The 20,963-nt window shown below is 36.9% G+C and overlaps 1 protein-coding gene across 1 annotated transcript in view; it reads right to left on the bottom strand.

Annotated features, from left to right (window-relative positions):
- Positions 1-20,963, bottom strand: part of PUS10 (pseudouridylate synthase 10) — a 72,530-nt gene that overhangs the window by 18,433 nt on the left and 33,134 nt on the right. Inside the window, 6 exon segments of the mRNA XM_021087518.1 lie at positions 831-916; positions 2,804-2,868; positions 4,924-4,969; positions 5,268-5,329; positions 7,628-7,739; positions 11,311-11,345. Coding sequence (XP_020943177.1) covers positions 831-916; positions 2,804-2,868; positions 4,924-4,969; positions 5,268-5,329; positions 7,628-7,739; positions 11,311-11,345 — 406 coding nt within the window.

Raw genomic sequence — 20,963 nt, 5'->3', positions numbered from 1 at the left:
AATAGGAATCATCGAATGGATTCTAAAGGAATGTTCAATATACTTACCAATCTGGTTGCCTGACTGAACAAGTTACAATATTATGAAACACAGCAAGAATCATTAAGAAAAAGAGAAACTATCGCTTTTATGTCTGATTACTAATACTCAGTGTAAGAGCCATCAGTGATAATGCATTCCAAAGAGCTCAAATATAGGAATTTGACATTTTTGTAATTAAAAAACAAAAAAACCCGAACAGAATATGACCCACTGATTTATGAATAAAGCTACACCATGGCAGGCTGCTTTTATTACCCCAGGGCAGGGTATTATAGCCAAGACTAAAGAGCAATTTAATTTTAGCTATTACTATGAAACAGCTGTAGATTTCAAAACAAAACTACTGGATTACCTCTTGGGAAAGTCAATGCAACATTTTTTTTTTCAGGCATAAGTCACATGTTTAGTCATTTTGCAGATATTAAATCATTTTTCCAAGACTGATTTCATGTTATAGAACATCCTCTCTGCAGCTATACTTCTCCTGACTGGTTTCATGTCTGTATATCTTCCCTGTATTTCTACTTGGCCATCTCTGATTAAAACTATTAAAACCTGGGAAGTGTCGTTTCCCTTTGGCATACCATTTTAAATAACAGATCTGCTGACTGATCCTTAGGAATGTCTACGGAACCTAAAATAAGCTTGGCTACCAGCTCTACTCAAAAGAGTTAACCAATCAGCAACTAATAACAACAGTAAGAAGGAAACAGACAATGAGTCAGTTGAGTTTTTCAGAAGGGAGAGAAAATTAACAATGTAAGTATATTCTAGACTGAATATTTTACCAGCCACAAAAACAGCACCATGAGCACATTCAATTTCAAGAACAGTGCATACAGCCTTTGGTGAGTTTGGAGGACAAGGAAACTGCCTGCAAAACAAAATAAATTTTATAGCCACTATTTTCCAGACATGATATCAACCACATAACTCTGATGAATCAGCATTGTCTGAGATACACAGAGCCTGAGTCTCTCCAGGACTAAGCCTCTCCCTAATTTTAAGTTTTGGGTCTTTTAGGTCTCTGGAATCATTTTTAATACATGAATGTAGCAATAAGTAAGTCAAGGCTCTGCTAATACCTTTCATGCTCCAGAGGCCTCATGTTTCCAGATGATAATTTCCCACATCAGCCTGAGATTTGGGAGAAAAGTTCATAAATACATAGTGGAAGCCTCTCCCAGTTCATTCTGCTATCCTTGAATACCTGCTTCTAGCTTGCAAAATCCTCAATCATTTGGGTAAAGCCGGTGTGCAGTCAGAGACTGGTCACATGAGAATTTCAGAAGGGTCCCATCTGTAGGGAGGGTTCTCTACCATTTTCCTCTCTTTTTTCTTTTTTATTTCAACTATGACCTTGGGAATCAGACCACAGAGCCAGAAAAAGTAGAATGTGGCAGACTCTGTCCTTAGTTAAGAAACTTCAACCCAGCTGAGGACAGACAGGAAAGAGCAATGTATGGCTCCATTCTCTGTCCACCATCTGGGAACTTCCAAAGCCAGGGACTACAGTCTACCTGTAAATGACTAGGTATGGACTTAATCCAAAATGCTGGTCTTGAAATTTTCGTCCAGTTTCCCAAGATGTCTTAACAAAGAAATCACTTAGAAACTGAGGAACTTTGGCTTGTAGAGAGTAACTGTGTTTACTTTCTAAAATTTAATAGAAATATGTCCATTCTGAGACTCATTTTTACTCAGTAAAATGCAAGTAACCTTCCGAATAACTTTATTGTTTGAAATTTATTCAAGGATACTCTGGAAGGATAACTAGAATAATATTTTATTAAATAAAATGAACATATCAAGAATTAAAATCTAAGGCTTATTGTATTTCAGCAAATTTTAACAAGAAGGGAAACTCATGAGCCTCCTGGAGATATACAATAGGAAATCCAGGATTAGGGATGTAACGGGCTAGAGAATCTGGAAACCTGGCTCTAAGTCTACTCTCTGATACCCAGTTGAAATATCCAAAGTCGGAGTTCCCATCATGGCTCAGTGGTTGACGAATCCGACTAGGAACCATGAGGTTGCGGGTTCGATTCCTGGCCTCACTCAGTGGGTTAAGGATCAGGTGTTGCCGTGAGCTATGGTGTAGGTTGGAGATGCGGCTCGGATCTGGCATGGCTGGTGACTGCAGCTCCAATTAGACCCCTAGCCTGGGGACCTCCATATGCCGTGGGTGCGGCCCTAGTAAAGACAAAAAGACAACAACAACAAAAAAAGAAAGAAATCTCCAAAGTCAACTCCTTCTTTGGATCTCAACATCTTCTTCTAAAAGTGGAAGAAGTTAGACGTGATTCATAAATTCAAACATTATTTTGAGAAACATTTACTGACCACCACTACAAACCAGATACTGAGCCAGGAATTAGGAATATAATGAGAATTAAGACACAGTCCTGGGAGTTCCTGCTGTGGTGCAGTGCAAACGAATCCGACTAGGAACCATGAGGTTGCGGGTTTGATCTAGTCTATGCCTATAATACCAGGTCAGAGAAGCGGCTCAGATCCCATGTTGCTGTGGCTGTGGTGTAGGCCAGCAGCTGTAGCTCCAATTCAACCCCTAGCCTGGGAACCTGGGAACCTCCACATGCTGCAGGTGCGGCCCTAAAAAGCAAAAAAAAAAAAAAAAAGACACAATCCTGGTTCCTAAAATATATCCATTCTTGTTTTACACATAATCCAGATTATTACTAACATGACTTTATTCTAAAATTCCATGATTATTCTTCATTGCTCTAGTTCTACTTACTTGCGGAAATCCTCTTCTTTTATCTTATTCAAAGCTTTCATTACTGCCATTCTAGTGAATACTGACTATATAGGGTAGAATGAAAAGACAAGACATTTTATCACCAGGTAAGAAAATATCAGAGGGGAAACATAGAACATGGTTAGAGAAATTATATCACATTAAACCATACTTAAAAGGGAGAAATACTTCATAGCTTCAAGAAAATAAATCAAACATAAGAGTTCATACCATCAGTTCTGCAATCAATACACCCCTACAAGCCTTCTCTTCAATCTAGTCTATGCCTATAATACCAGGCAGATCTAGTAGAACACATCGTCTTCACTGTACTATCCCACTCCCCAAAATGTGGTATTGTTCAACCATAAAAATGACATAGCAGGAAATGTGCTTTAAACATTTTTTCCTGGGCCTAAAAAGAAATTTAGACTGATTGATCCATCTATCTTTTCTTCCCTATATCCCTTCGGGGCCCACAAGGAGTTGTGCAGTTGGCTGCCGGAGTAAGGGGTGAAACAGAGCAAATCAGCCTGACCTGGCATCTAGCAGCTCAACATCAGTTACCAGCTGCAGACAAAGTAAACAAATCCACTCTACTGAATAGAAGGGCATCTACAACAGATGTACCATTTCGGGTTTTTCAAAATAAGAAAACCCAAACCTCATGACAGACAAACTAGAACTAATTAATGCATATATATGTGGCCACTATGACAAATCACAATTTTTCTTCTGTCATCAGAAATTACGTTTGACTAAAAAGAGGAACTAATGTAGGTATCTATATAGTTTATCATCAAAAACAATTATTTTCTAAACCATATTCTGGGGAACCCCAGGGTGTCATAGAGTTAGAACTGACAATTAAGTGCCTGCTTGTTAAGATATGAAATCTTAGGCCTGAAAGAATCTCAAAAGGTCATTCAATTTATTCCTAGCCATGAGGCAGGAACATTACCTTTAACGCTATACAATACCTACTGGGAAGATGGCATGGTATCTATGATGCTTTGACAAAAATTTCCTTACTCTTATTATCTGATGCTGGTTCTTGAATACTTCCTCAAAGATAACAAAAAATAAAACTAGATCTTTAATATAAATATGAAACTTACAGGTCATTTTGGAAGAGCTTCCCAATGGGTATGACAAAGCAGTGAGCTACAGCTGTGCCCAGACCCCTCTAAGTTCACAAGGGCTGAGGGGTAGGGCCTGGGACAATGAGAACCCCTGAGGCCAATGGCTTCCTACTTAGAGCAACTTTATCTGTTAACCTCAGGGTGCTGGCCAAACATGGTAATGTTCTAGGTGCACCATGATGTGAGAAAAGGAAGGAAGCAGTGTCTTAGGCTTGGTCTGCATCTCTAATTATTTCTGTACAAGGCATTTGGCAAATGCTACAAACTTCCTAGTGCCCCTCCCCTCCATCCCCTTAGTTCTAAGAGGTCCAACAATTAGGTGGAAGGAAAGACCAAAAGGTGTATCTCTGGCAATAAACATATTCTTTTTAACAACCACAACAGCAAAATGGATGTCAATAAAATTAGGAATGCCTGAATCTACACAAAACCGGCTAAGTAGCAGGGATGTGAAAGCTTGCCAATATCATGCCATGTCATCCTGGCATAATAAAAACTAAAAGCACATGCTAGCTAATTTGCTCATTAACATGAAGACTAGCTCACATCAGATAGTAAAGAGTTTAAATAAAAGACCCTTTTACAAATGTAGCCTGAAATAGGCTCTATTAATTCAGGACTGTCCTAAATAAAATAATTTATATTATTTTCAAAATAACAATTTCTAGAAAATGAATACTAGACAAAAGTTTGAAATGGTGATGCTACTGAACATGTATTTTCCCAGATGTTGTAATTTGGGGAAAACAATCCAGACAATGACACAAGCATGAGAATATTTGTGTGTTATGGCTTCCAAGCCAAAGGAAAAGGTGTTGAGAATAAAAAAAAATGAAAATAAATGTACCAAATGTAAATATTTAAACATTCTTAGTATAACAGATTGCCAACATTTCTAATGCACATCCTTTTTTGTTGTGAATCTGAATATTCAACTCAGACAAAACTTACTGAAGAATAAGAAGCAGGAATCCTTACCTGTTTGTTTTTGGCTGGCTTGAAACACTCTGGGCATATTGCGCGTCTAAGTAAAATTCAAGTTAATATAAAAGATTAATAAGTTTATTTTAGGGTAGATAAAATTCAAATATATTTTATAAACATGCCTGTTAAGCTCGGAATATCAGAAGCAGACAAAATAAATTCCTATATGACCTGCCACTGGTTTGCTTAGATCCTTGTATCAGAGAGTACCTTTTAAACCTTCTAAGACATGACTAGTTCTGATACGATCATTAGAAAGAGAAATACTATTTTCATGAAAATCAAAAAGTATTAAATAATGTGGCACAATTGGCATTGTTGTTTACGTTGTAACTTACAGGAAGTGGCAATCTTCAACTGTCTCTGGGTGAGCAAAGACCACACTCACTTCAAACAAGCTCTAAAAATTATAAAGACAGTTTAAAAATGAGCAAAAGGAAACCAACATCTAACAACTTATGAATGGAAACAGAAATTAACTCTCAAAGACTGGCTCAAAAAAAGAGTGACAAGGAAAACTGGAAATACTACTGTTTTCAAACCAGCTTATTCACAAGGCAACTGTAAAGGAAATAGTCTTTAAAAAAAAAAAAATCTTCTAAAGCTCAATCACTAGTGATCCTACAAAAAAACAAATTTAAAACAAATTTTAAAATAAATTTGTATGATGTTCTGTACATGTATATAAATTAGGTGCAAAGATGAATGAGAATTCAGGGAGTTGGAAACGATAACTGAAAGAAATGAAGAATTACTCCTGTCAGTACTATGATTAGAATTATTAGCAAGGCAAAAAGCATTTTATGCACATACTTCTTAAAAAACTCTATATGAGGCTTTTTTTAAGTGCTCAAACTTCTTAATGGATTTGACTTTTAAAAGAAAGATCTTAATTTGTTTTATTAAAAAAAGCAATGCATAGTAAGTTATAAAATAGTCAAATAGGATGGGTTTGCAATCCGACTCCACTGAGGCGGAACTAGTTAACAGTTGGGTGTGTTTCCTTCTAGCCATTTTTGTGAATATAAACATGAAGTATATATTTTTTTGGAATATTAAACAGACTTTTAAACAGAAAATTGCTTAACTCAATTAATATTACATCATGAACATCTTTTCAACTCTAGGGACTGTTGGGCATTTAAGTTGTAATTAAGTTTTTCTGTTATTAAAAAATGCTACAATGGGAGTTCCCCAGTGGCCTAGTGGTTAATTAAGGATTCAGCATTGTCACTGCTGTGGCTTGGGTTCAGTCGCTGGCCTGGGAACTTCTGCATGCCACAGGCATAGCCAAAATAAGTAAATAAATAAATGCGATGATGAACATTCTTGTACACACAAAAAAACACAAAATTTCATACTCTATATACATTTACTCCCATGGAGATGATACAAAATTCCCCACTGAGAAAAAAATATAAATGTTATACCATATAATGTTTTTTCTTTTTTACAGAATTCTGTATTTTCTGATTGCATTGGATCGTCAGCAGGCCTATTAGCAACTGTATAATCATAATGGTGAATAGTTAATATTTTTGCTCTAATCTACAAAATAAGATTATAACATACTCCGTTTACTCAAAAAAATGTCATTTATCCTGAATCTATTAGAACATTACTGCATCTTTTGTTTTCTATTTTCTGTTCTGATTCAACATGTAAAATTATCTGTGCTTCAAACTGAAATTTGAGGTAAAAATATTTTGCATCGATGACTTCTCTAATTTCCAAAGTATTTTCATTACCTCATTTCCTCTTCATACTATCTGTGAAGTGGTTTTAGTCTGTGTTCTCTCAGTATTTAGTTTAAAAAGAGTTTATTCTTATAGAGGAAAATAGAACTATAGAATTCAGAATGATGAAGTTATTTAGTTATTTTTTAATTATTTAGTTTTGAAAGATGATTTTGTGATTTTACTTGAATAGGAGTGTGTCTGATATTCATGGAATTTCCTTCAAGCAATATAATGAAGCAGTAAGGGCAGACTATAAAAACCGAATTTAGGATAAACTGGGAATATATCCTGTTTCCACATCTGGAAACTTACTAAGCTCTTTTCCTAAAATTCAATCCATTCCAAAGAATGAAGCAAGGTCTGCCCTGGAATAAGGGAGACAGTTAAGTTCTCTGGTTTAAAAGGCAGTCTGCTTAAAATTAAACAGAGGGACCTGAGATACCAACAAGGTGGGAAAGATTGAGCCCATGCTCACTGTAGTTGAATGAGTTCTCTCTGCATATTTGAAAACAAGATTAGCCACTAGTAACCAGAATTAAATAGTTTAGAGTTGACTCTACTCTACGCTTGTTCGTAGTTATTTATGTATTACTTGTATCAGTAAATCTGTCTCTCTAATTAAACTATAAATATACAAAAGGCAGATTCATTTCTAACCTTTTAAGGTCAATTAGGGTACACTGCACCTGTTACACTCATACACTCATAAGTGTCATGGATTACAAAGAAATCTAAAGAAAGGAAGGAAGGGAGGGAGAGAGGAAGGAAGAAAGAAGGAAGGAAGCAAGCAACTTCGGCTTCAATTTAAGACTGTTAGAAATTAATATTTTAAAAGCTTAAAAATCCTTCATTGGATTACTGAAAGAGAAGATTCTTTTGGGTAAGCAAAGCTCTACCAAATAATGAAGTAAAACTAGTAAAACCAGAAAATAAAATTAATAGTGCTGATGACCCAATACCTTTCCATCAATGGGAACACCCAGTTCCTCTGAAAACAGGGGGTGAGTTATCCATTTGTAGGCTTCTTTTAGCTGAACTATATCATCTCTTCCCAGCGACAGACTTTGCTTTCTGAATAACATAAAAATTAATTCACTGACATGAAAAACTTCATTTTCATGAAGGCACGAATTTATGCAATTATTAAAAAGTATGTATTGAGTGCCTACTACATCCCAGGCACTATTTCACACATTAGAAAGAAAGTAGAGACCAAAGCAGACAAAAATTCCTTAGCTCATGGACCTACATTCTAGTAGAATCAAGAAACTGCTTTTTTAATGGCATATAAGAGTTTTTGAAGCTTCAAAGACAAAATCATACTAATGAGTTTTTCTGATACAGAACTGCCAGATTCTAGGTCTTATACATCAGAAGATGGTAAAGTGGAACAGAAAGGATTGTTCATTGCTCAGAAACTACAAAACTGTATATTACAATGATCTCATCTAGACCAAAAAAGTTTGCTTCTACTCTCTTCTTGATAATGGGGGCTTACTTTTGGGAAATTAATGTAAAAGCTGTACTTCTCCTTAATGCTAAAGAAGTATTAAACCTTAAAGTATCAGTGTTCTAAAACACTCATCAATTTAATATCTTACAAATGTCTCATAAAAAGTTGACATTCCCCCAAAATCTACTCAAGAGCCAATGAATAGGTTTGGGGAATCCCAATTATGATTTCTAGCTTTTAGTTTGTAACCTAAAATTGAGGTAGAAAGGCACTGAGATAAAACAATAAAAAAACATGGTATGGTGATATTAAAACACTTCTACTCTGCAATATCACTAATAAACAAACAGGTCCATATCATTCAAATAATTGAAACTCTGAATCAGTCCTATGGCTATCTACAGAAGTGCTTTCAGTAAAAGAGATATTTAAGCTGCCTTGTGAATCATTTCTTTTAATCTCCAATTTGCACTGATAGAAAGGACAATATGGTCAATATCCACTGAAATTTAATTCTTCAAGACCAAAAGTCACTACTAACTATAGGTAGAAAACAAAATAATCTAACGGCTAAATTTAATTGATCTAATATATATATACAAACACATATAAAGACCACTGTTCCTCTAAAAACGCAAATTAAGAGACAGTTGATCTACTCATTCTTATCCAGCTGAGAATGTAACTGGTTAAACAGTATGCTTTCATATACTTTGGGATTATGGTTTAACAATGAAATACCCTGATAAGCTCTACATCTGACAAAAAATTAAACTACTTCTCTACATTTAAGAACTTATTCAGGACGTTCTTGTGGCACAGTGGGTTAAGGATCCAGCGCTGTGGCACAGGTTCGATCCTTGACCTGGGAACTTCTACATGCCACGGGAGCAGCAAAAAAAAAAAAAAAAAAATTAAGGGAGTTCCCATCACGGTTCAGTAGAAACGAATCATGACTAGATGTGGCACAGATTGGATCCCTGGCCTCGCTGAGTGGGTTAAGGATCCGGAATTGCTGTGAGCTGTGGTGTAGGTCTCAGATGTGGCTCAGATCCCGAGTTGCTGTGGCTGTGGCATAGGCCAGTGGCTACAGCTCCAACTCAACCCCTAGCCTGGGGACCTCGATATGCCACAGGCATAGCCTTAAAAAGACCAAACAAACAAACAAAAAATAGGAAAGAACTTATTCAAATACTAAGTATTTGTGCTTTATAAACTGTCCTTAATTCTCTTGAAAATCAGAAATATTTTAGGTATTTTCTAAGATTATCTTGATGTAGTATCAACAGTTTAATGAAATTTGCATGAAATAGAATCACAGTTGAAAAGTACATAATTAAGATATAAGTACACATTTTAAAGAATAAAATGTTGAAACAGAATACACAAGAATGGAAAATCCCTTAAAAAATGTTTAGATTCTATAGAATACAAAGGGTTGTAGCCAAAACAAATCCTAAAAATAGGTTAAAACATTATTCATTATGTATTTAAAAAAACTGATATTTAAAATCCTTCATAGTCTTTGAAACACATTTAGAGCCTCTTAGTCCAGTCTAAAAACTTCAACTATAGGTATTTTTTCCTTTCAGATTAAAGAGCCTCAGGAAAGAGTTAACAGACATTTTGGAAAACTTAACTTCACATTTAAGGCAAAAAGACAATAGTTAAAATGCCAGATTTTCAGTCCTGCAAGTTGAATGTGGCTAATAACTTTTCAAATAGAATTTAGGGTAAATGTTTTCACAGAGGTCCTTACTGATGGTCCTTTAGAGGAATCAGTAGCCATTAAGGTAAATTTAGTACCAATTTAATATTTAATAACTGCATTTCCCTCTCTCCTCTGTCAGGGAGCTACTGATGAGGATGTCAAGATCAACCATTTGCTATGGACCTCACAAGACAACCGTTCTAGAGCAGAAATGAACCAAAATAGCTAATACATTTTTTTATGAATTTCTTGAATCAGTTCTTTAATGGTAATTCCTCCACAATCTTTTGATATTAGAATGAACTAGGAACGGTGAGGGAAAAGACTAGTATTCTACTTTTTTCCTTATTTCCTAAATGGATCAGGATCTTATGGAAGAACTAAGCTTAGTTTAAAATTCTTCAATAAGCAATAACAACAAGTAATGTGGATGGAAACTGGAAACACTGAAAAAAATAGCATGCTTTGACTATACTAGCAAATTTCTCAAACATAGGATCAAATTTTCTTATGCCAGAACCATAAGCATTTGAGACTAATTTAACATAACCTAAGAGACATCCCAAACCTTTGATAAATATGTTGTTACTACCCTTTAAAAAATGCAGATGTGAAATACAACATACAAAAAAAGAGCCAAATTACTTTTTCTATAAAACACTAAGTATGAGATTCTGACACAGAAATCTATACTTCTCTCTGTGGTTTTCTTTCCAGAGTACACGGAGACCTCCAGCAGTAGCATGGCCCTTTTCACATTGGTATAAAATTTGTAGTTTCAAAATCCAAAAAGCTCTAGGAAATTAAAGTTTTTTTCCTTAACTCAACTCTGAGTTGAACATATAAGGCTATTCAGACCTTAATAAACTCAGTGTGAATATTCACGTTTCACTGGAAAAATATTAATGTGTTTGATTATATAATACCACCCCAGGCCCTGGTGGAGAGGAGTATATTACATATGGTATTTAATATCAAATTACATTTCTAAAATCTAAAAAATTCTAAATTCCAAAACACATTTCGCACCAAGGGTTTCAGATAAAGGACAGTGGATCTCTGTTTTCTATGTCTTATCTATGTATAAACTCGTTGTTCTGTCTTAACTGGGACTTTACTATATATCTTTCATAGAATAATTAGTTTTATAATTTAGTTTCTAAGACCAGTATAAAATGTGTTCCTTTAAAATAACTTGCCAAAATACATGTTATTTAATGTATACAGAATACGCATTTACATTCATGATAAATCTGCCAAAAAAAAGTCTGCTTTGATAGACTACTAATACGTGGTGCAAATAAACCCATTAAACAAGGTTAATACCTAAATATATACAATAAAAATGTACTCTTTGTGCCAATTTCTCTAGTAGCTAGTGAACTCACTCCAAAAAAAGAGACAGTAGTAGTAAAAGTACTTAAAGAATCAGGTAACATATTTAATGGTAGTAAAAATTCCCTACCTAAATTACTCACCCCATTTCCTGTTTTACCAGCAACCATGCAGCATGCTGTAGGCAATTTAGTCACACCCAAAAAGAAAAGGGAAAAAATGTTCATTAAAATTAGGTTCCAATACCATTACTAAAGTGCTTAAGTAATTTGCTAATCAAACTCTCCTTTTTAGGAAAGGTGTTAGTGTTCAAAAATGTGGCAATGACCTCAATCTCATTTAAAATCAGAAATGAGCTAAGATGCCACTTTGCAGTGATCTAGGCTTGCTGTGGCCTAGGAATTCAACAGGGGTATCCCCTTCCTCCCTACAGATTTCTATTTCTCATTAATGAGTTACAAGTGTTTAATGCGGGTAGCTTACATTTCTTCCTTAAAATATCTTACTATTTCATAGTTTCCCCTGGGAAAGCCCAAAGTAACCAAATACATACTATGTCCCTAACACAGAATTGAAAGACTCAGTTTTTTGTTTTTATTTTTTTTAAATAGAGCTAACACATTTTTAACTCTAATTATGATATCTACATGTAAGTGTTTGGGAGTAAAATGTACTAAAGTCTATAATTCACTTTGGAGTACACCAAAAACTAAGATGAGTGAGTGGATAAATTGATAGAAAATATAGAAAAATAGCAACAAGTGTAGAATCTATGTAGGCACATGGGTGCTGAATGTATAATTCTTCCAACTTTACTATAGGTTTGAAAATTCTCATTATAAAATGTTAGGGAAAATGTTCTGGGAAGGATTAATAGAAAACTGAAAAAAATTGCTAAAATGAAGATAATAATTGTCACAATCATGGTTATCATAAGGATTAAGTGAAATTTATGTAAAAATTCTTTGCATAGTAAGTGTGTGACACTAAGATTTCTCAATTTGCCATTAGATCCCCCTACCTTTCATCTATAAAAAAGGTAATACATGTCCTGCATTGTATATACAGTATTTTGTGAACATGGACAAAATGTATAAGTCAGTAAAATACCATATACAGTCTCTGCTTCTACATGTCACAAAAATGGCCAGTCACATCCACTTCAAGACCTAGAGGGTTGGCGGGGAGGAGGAGCTTTTGTGCACCATATGTAGAGCCCTGTACTTTTAAACTTCAAATGGCTGGTGGGGCACCAGACACTCCTAAATATTTATGATCATTTGGAAACATTACTTTTTTCAGACATGAGCCAAACAGAACAAATTAACCACGGGCTAGGTAAGAACTAGAACTGTTCCCAAGGCCTAAATGTCTCATTACTACCTTCGGATCTGTTCATTTGTTTACTTTGTTAGTTCAAACTAATACCACTTATACTGCAACAAGACCCCTTTCTTCTTTCCTTCTGTTTCCTCAAGGCATCTTTAACAGTATATGGGCTTGGTATGATACACAAATTACAAGGAGTCAGAAGACCTGGCTTGAGGCTTTACCAGATTTCTTGCATTCAATTTCCTAATGAGTCAAATAAGAGAATTAGACTAAGATGACTGTGATTTACGCTTTTCTGGATGGCTAAAGGTAGTATACTGTTTGTAATGAGGGCTATTAAGATTCATAGGGCTTTGAGATCATGGAAAAATAAAAGTCTCCTAAAGTTGAAACCTTGTAGTCAATGTTGCCCCATCTTCCTCCAGCCTCCATACTGTAAGAGATCAATAAATATTGTTTGTTCATTTACAAAGGGATATTAATACTCCCCTTGCAGAGATGGGATGAGGATTTAATGAAATTGTATTTTGTAAAGAACCAAGTAAGATTCCTGTCATGTACTTATTAAATGGTAACTATTATTGTTAGTTTGGAATTAAAAAGTTATTCCTAATACACAAATAGCAAAACTGTTATCCCTGTAAAGATTTACAAGACTTGCTCTCTTTCCCCTCACATCCCAAAGTGCTCTGCTATAGGTAGTTCTGGAACCTCCCTCATCAATGAAATCTTCATGGGTATTGGAAGCTATCAAGAACTCTCTGCCCTTTTTTTCAAGGGGACAGAGACTCTTCTGTCCTCTTTTAGTGACCTCTTTCTCTCCTCTCTTGAGGCAAACTCTATTCTCTTCTTCTGGTCACTTTCAGGTGATGCCACAAGTCTGCAATCTATCCTGCCATCCTCTAATTATAAAGTAGGGCAGAGCTGGAGGTTGCCCAGGGAAACCAGATTACCATGTGTAACATGCAAAATTAAATCAAATGTCTTCAGTACCTAAGATTTGCTAAAGGATTTTTCCTTCTTAATCCTCTGCAGGCTCCCTGCTCAAGCATGCCAGCAGGCTGGACTGAACTAATCACACAGCAGGGGCTGGAAAGCCAAATCCCAAAGTAGTCAGTGCTGCTCAATTATTCAATTTTTACCACACGCTAATAATGCCCTGGACCTGCTTCTGCTGAGGAAAAAGAAGTACATTTCTCCCTTCCAGGTCACCAAGACAATTTTAATAAATGTTCTACTCTTTAGTCAGTGGAAAAAATTCGTTCTCTAGAGTAAGCAATTTAATTCTTCCTCCCCAACAGAACCAAATGGCATTAAAGTTATCAAGTTTAATCAAATTTGATACCAAAGGCAGTATGTCACTTCCTGAAAAATTCAGAAACCATGAAATTTAACCCTGGACTCAGCTTTGCTAAATGGGGTAGTTTAATAACATGCTTGCTAAAGTACTTGTGCACTCTGGTAACACACAAATGCATACACACACACACACACATACACACACACACACACACACACACACACAAGCAAATACCTGTATACACACATCACAGAAACTCTATGCCTGGGAATGGCTTTTAAGCTTAGAGCTCTGAGCTGGGGGTTCATCCAGCACCAAACGATGAAAGTGCATTACAACAGGGCCAAGGATTAGGGCTGATTTAAGTAGAGGTGGCAGGAAGGAAGGACAGAGAGAGGGAGGCATTAAAAACGGTAGATAGATTGAACCTATCTACAGAACAGAAACAGATCACAAACATGGAAAAGAGACTTGTGGTTGTTGAGGGGGAGGGAGTGGGATGGACTGGGAGTTTGGGGTTAGTAGATGAAAGCTGTTACATTTAGAATGGATAAGCAATGAGGTCCTGCTATATAGCACAGGGAACTATATTCAATCACTTGTGATCGAACATGATAGAAAATAGTATGAGAAAAAGAATGTGTATATATGTATAACTGGGTCACTTTGTACAGCAGAAATTGACAGAACATTGTAAATCAACTATGACAAAAAATTTTAAATGGCATGTTGGGTTAAAAAATGCTCAACACCGCTAATTATTAGAGAAATGCATTTTTTTTTTTTTGTATTTTTGCCATTTCTTGGGCCTCTCCCATGGCATATGGAGTTTCCCAGGCTAGGGGTTTAATTGGAGCTGTAGCTGCCAGCCTACACCAGAGCCACAGCAACGCCAAATTCGAGCCACATCTGCGACCTACACCACAGCTCACGGCAATGCCGGATCGTTAACCCACTGAGCAAGGGCAGGGAACGAACCCGCAACCTCATGGTTCCTAGTTGGATTCGTTAACCACTGCGCCACAACAGGAACTCCAAGAAATGCAAATTTAAAACAGCTATTAATGAGGTACTTCCTCACACAAATCAGAATGGCCATCATTAACAAGTCTACAAATAACAAATGCTGGAGCATGGAAAACAGTATAGAGGTTCCTCAGAAAACTAAATATAGAACATGGGAGTTCCCGTCATGGCGCAGCAGAAACGAATCCAACAAGGAACCATGAGGTTGCAAGTTTGATCCCTGGCCTCGCTCAGTGGGTTAAGGATCCAGCATTGCCGTGAGCTGTGGTGTAGATCACAGACATGGCTCGGATCCAGCATTGCTGTGGCTGTGGCGAAGGCCGGCAGCTGTAGTTCTGATTAGACCCCTATCCCAGGAACCTCCACATGTCACGGGTGTGGCCCTAAAAAAGACAAAAAGACTAAAAAATATAAAGAAAGAAATAACTACCATATGACCCAGCAATCCCACTCCTGGCCATAAATCCAGACAAAACAGATATTCAAAAACAAAATTCAAAAAGGTAAACGCACCTCTGTGTTCACAGCAGCACTATTCACGGTAGCCAAGACAGGGAAGCAACCTAAATGTCCATCAACAGATGAATGGATTAAGAAGATGTGTTGCATATATACAATGAAATAATACTCAGCTATAAAAAAAACGCCATTTGCAGCAACATAGATGCAACTAGAGACTCTCATACTGAGTGAAGTCAGAAAGAGAAAGACAAGTATCATATGATATCACTTATATTTGGAATTTAAAATATGGCACAACTGGGAGTACCAGTCATGGCTCAGTGGAAACAAACCTGACTAGCACCCATGAGGACACAGGTTTCATCCCTGGTCTCGCTGAGTGGGTTAAGGATGAGTGTTGCCGTGAGCTGTGGTGTAGGTTGGCAGCTACAGCTACGATTTGACCCCTAGCCTGGCGACTTCCATATGCCACAGATGCAGTCCTAAAAAGGCTCTGGGACAGACATGAATAAAGAGAGATATGGTTCAGTCTGATCCTTTAGTGTTCTATACTAACAAGAAAACTTGGTAACTGAATTTCAGGTAACTATAGAGTTCGAAACATCAGTGAAGCAAAGACATCTCAACAAATATCCATTAGCAACTGGGTATGGCTGAAAGTGCACATGCGTCTCCTCCTAGAATTGGATTTTAGAGAACTAGCATCTTCACTGAAATCATGGTTAATGTGAAGTAACCCTGCAGATTCAAGAGGCTTCAATGTATCAAACCAGTTCAATTTTGAGTCATAAATACAGTATTATTTTAAAACAACTACCAAGAAAAACAGTTTTTAAAAGTAAATTTTAAGTTTTGGAATACCAAGGAGACAAAGTGATTGTTACTTGCCAAGAAGTTATCAATTGTTGAAAAAGGTTTCTTCAATAAATAACTCAAGAACTCTATAAAGAAAATAACTTTCGATCACCTTTTAATGTTCTATGCTTAAATGAATGGACAGAGATCACTAGTCATTTGAAGAAAATCTCTAAGATGAAAGGAAGAAACCAAAATACCAAACACAAAACTGGAACAAATAATGCATGAATTCCCATGTACTCTTCAAGCCAGCTTCAAGTTATCAACATTTTACCAAACTTGTTTTATCTATCTCTATTACTTTCTTTTTGTTTTTTATTTTATTTTTGTCTTTTTGTCTTTTTAGGGCCACTCCCACAGCATATGGAGGTTCCCAGGCTAGGGATCCAATCGGAGCTGTAGCCACCAGCCTACGCTAGAGCAACAGCAACAAAGGATCCAAGCCTCATCTGCAGCCTACACTAAGGCTCACAGCAACGCTGGATCCTTAACCCACTGAGTGAGGTCAGGGATCGAACCCACAACTTCATGGTTCCTAGTCGGATTTGCTAACCACTGAGCCACAATGGGAATTCCCGTGTTTTTCTTTTTAGATAACGTTTAAAAACATAGAATACACTGTTATTTACTGTGGAACAGGATTTTTTTTCTCTGTCTTTCTCTACGTATATTATCCCAACCTCAAAGGTTTTGTGTTTCTTCAACAAAGAAATACGACGGCCTCTAGAGGTAGAAGAGGAGGAATGACTTCCTTCCTCCCATGTCCCATTTCTTCATTTTACTATCATTGGAAAGGTATAAATTGCCACTGCTGCTGCTGGGAAACCTGGGTAAGACATGCCGGATAGGTCCAGAGTGACTTTAGTCAATGACAAGTAACTGTTGCATGTTCATGTGTTAGGCACATATTAGTAGCCACAACAGATACAAACCCTTGTCCTTATAATTACAGTCAAGAAACAGAAAGCAAGCAAAATAAATAAATTACATGCTACTTTATGTGATAATCCAATGAGAAATGATAAATGCAGTGGAGAAAAGTGAAAGAGGAATGGAAGAAGATCAGTTTTCAATTTTATACAGAGTAGTAAGGAAGAGCTTCACTGAGAAGGAAACATTTGAAAAAAGATATGAAGGAGGTGAGTGAATAAGCCATACATATATCCAAGGGAGAAACATTTTAGGCAGAGGGAACAGTAATGCAAAGTTCCTGAGGCAGAAGTGTGCCTATTGTGTCCAATGGGCCTAGAAGAGTCAGGGAGAAGAACAAGCATCAAGGGATGAAGGCAAAGAACTAAGGTGTAGTGGTAGGGCAGGGCCAATATAGGCCCTTGTAGGCAATTAAAGGCCTTCAATTTTACTCTGAGGGAGATGGGGAGACATAGGAAGGTAAGCAAAGGAAGGACATCGATTGATTCACTTTTTAAAGTGTCAGGGGACAAGCACAGAGGCAGAGACAGCTTTTAGGAAGCTACTGTAAAAATCCAAGTAATTGTTAATCTTCTGTGTACCCTCCATCTCAGGATAAAGGAAATGATTTTGACAGGTACAGCAAGAAGGATTAGGGTCTTTTTCTAGTCTTGGTTCTCAATGCCTTCAAACTAAACTTTCTTCAACAGTCATTAGCCCATTTCCTGAAAGAATAAGTTGAGGCTTTACCAGCTAAAACCAGTTCTTGACCTATAATTCTAAGCCTCACACTATGCTGAATCTCCTTCCAAGAAAGAGCTCCCAGTACATAGGTGGCAGGCAGGAAGCACTGGGCCCAGGCATCTCATCCACAGGCACTGGCCTTCAGAGCCAGAGGCCTCTGGAGAGTCATCATGGATAAGAAGATCAAACAGCCCAGCTTGGTGGGATTGGGAAAGAGGGTACACTGAGGACAGACATGCACAGACTGCAGGCCCCAGAAAAGTACTGACCATGGGATTCATGGTAGGCAGGCCCCTGTACATAGAAGCCTCAATCTAGGGATGTTTCTGAATTCTTACTTTGGACAAAATATGGGTTTCAAGAAATCCAATGCAAACATGAGAGGATGGGGCTGGCCTATGATAGCAACTTCCCTGGGGGACCTCTTCCAGCCATGGCTCAGGAACTCTATGCCTTTCACCCAGGCCTACTATCAGAAGTCTGCGAGCTCACAAGCCTAAATCACTTCTGTAAACTTGGCCTGTGGACAAAATCAGCCACAAAGAAGACCCAAAATGCCAACTAGGCTAATTCTTTCATCTAAGTTTAGGTTCTGCTCACAAGCACAAATGAACACATAATAAATATATTTTTTTAAAAGATGCATGCACATGGAGTTCCCGTCGTGGCTTAGTGGTTAACGAATCCGACTAGGAACCATGAGGTTGCAGGTTTGATCCCTGGCCTTGCTCAGTGGGTTAAGGATCTGGCATTACCGTCAGCTGTGGGGTAGGTTGCAGATGTGGCTTGGATCCTGCGTTGCTATGGCTCTGGTGTAGGCCGGTTGCTACAATTCTGATTGGACCCCTACCCTGGGAACCTCCATATGCCGCGGTAGCGGCCCAAGAAATGGCAAAAAGACAAAAAAAAAGATGCAAGCACATATGTATGTGTACACACAAATGCAGATATACATACTTGTAAGCAGAACATTTAAAGGAGATTTTAAGAAATATAGACAATGAGTACATGCATTTCCAAAAAAAATTTAATTGCTAAATCTAGATCAGTGGTTCTCAAACAGTTTGGTTTCAGAACTTTTTATAGTACTAAAAATTTTTTGAGAATCACAAGTAGCTTTTGTTTATGCTGGTTATATCTATCAATATTTATCATATTAGCAATTAAAACAGTACATTTTAAAAATATTAATTCATTCAAAATTGATTTAAAAAGTAACAGATCTGGAGTTCCCATCATGGCTCAGCCGAAATGAATTTGACTAGCATCCATGTAGATGTGGGTTTGATCCCTGGCTTTAGTAAGTGGGTTAAGGATCCAGCATTGCCATAAGCTGTGGTGTAGGCTGCAGACGTGGCTCAGATCTGGCACTACTGTGGCTGTGGTGTAGGCCAGCAGCTATAGCTCTGATTCAACCCCTAGCCTAGGAAACTCCATATGGTGCAGGTGCAGCCCTAAAAAAAAAGTAACAGATCTACTACATGTTAACATAAATAACTTTTTTTTTTTTTTTTTTTTTTTTTTTTGGCTGCACCCATGCCATGAGAAAGTTCCTGGTCCAGGAATTGAACTTGAGCCACAGCAGTGACAACACCAAATCCTTAACCACTAGGCCACCAGGGAACTCACATAACATTTCTTAAAAATACTATATTTTTCAAACAAAATACTTTAGTTAGAAGAGTGGCACTGTAGTACATTTTTGCAATTTCCTTACTAGACAGCTTAATAAAAGCTGGATTTTCATATCTGCTACTACATTCAATTTGCTGTGATGGTACATATCATGTAGCCTCTGGAAAATTCTACTATATATTCTTCAGAGAATGAGAGTAAAAAAGGTAAATAATTATGTATTATTATTAAAATACATTTTAACCTAATGAACTCCTTGAAAGGACCCATAGGAGTCCCTACACTACACTCTGAGAACTACTGATGTGAGTGGATGGGCAATTTTGAAGGATAATACAAATAATTAAAATTTGACTCAAGAAGAACAAATGAAGCCATACAGACCAATAACCTTCAACAAAAGAAATTGAAAAATTAATAAAGATCTCTCCTTAGTACACCCTAAAACCTTTTATAAGTGTAATCTATCAGAACTTCAAGAAACAGAAACAGATTATTTCTTTGTTGTTAAAATCTTCCAAACACAAAAGATAGAAAGCCTGATAATTAATTCCACAAGGCTTATATAAACTAATATCCAACCATAATTTAATATGTAATCTAATTGTATAATTTAATACCCAAACCAAAGACAGCAAAAAATGTTAGCTAAGGAGCTCCCACTGTGGCACAATGGGATCGGTGGCATCTTGGGAGCTCTCAGACATGGGTTCAATCCCCAGCCCAGTACAATGGGCCGAGGATCTGGTGTTGCCACAGCTGCAGCTTAGTTCATGGCTGGGGCTCAGATCTGATCCCTGGCCTCAGAGCTCCATATGCTGCAGGACAGCCAAAAAAAGTTAGATAATAGGCTTTTTTTGTTTGTTTGTTTTGTCTTTTGTCCTTTTAGAGCCATACCTGTTGGCATATGGAGGTTCCCAGGCTAGGGGTCTAATCGGAGCTGTTGCTGCCCTACACCACAGCCACAGCAACATGGGATCTGAGCCACATCTGAGACCTATACCACAGCTCACTGCAACACCGGATTCTTAACCCACTGAGAGAGGCCAGGGATCGAACCCACAACCTCATGGTTCCTAGTCAGATTCATTAACCACTGAGCCACGACGGGAACTCCTAGGCCTTTTTAATTTACAATAAAATCCTAAATAAAAGTCCTAAATAAAATATTAATAAGTCAAATTTTTCTTTAAATAAGACTGAAACAAATTACTTTAGGAAAACAACAAAAGTTCAACATAAAAAAATCATAAACTATCACTTATTGATAGCTAAAAGGAAAAATAAAATTACTACAAATATCCATTTCTGGTTAAAAAACTTACTAAACTTGGAATAGAGGAAAACTTCCCTAGTTAGAGAAAGAATATTTATCAGAAAAGAGTCAACAATGTAATTAATACCGAATTCCTATTATTGACAAGACAAGAATCACTAGCATTACCATTATGTAACATATTTTAGAGGTCCTAGTCAAGTCTATAAGATAAACATATTCATACAAACATATACATAATAAATATATAGACA

Source organism: Sus scrofa, chromosome 3, assembly GCF_000003025.6.
Source record: "Sus scrofa isolate TJ Tabasco breed Duroc chromosome 3, Sscrofa11.1, whole genome shotgun sequence".
In the NCBI taxonomy this organism is placed as follows: Eukaryota; Metazoa; Chordata; class Mammalia; order Artiodactyla; family Suidae; genus Sus; species Sus scrofa.
This window is presented reverse-complemented; position numbering and strand designations above follow the sequence as displayed.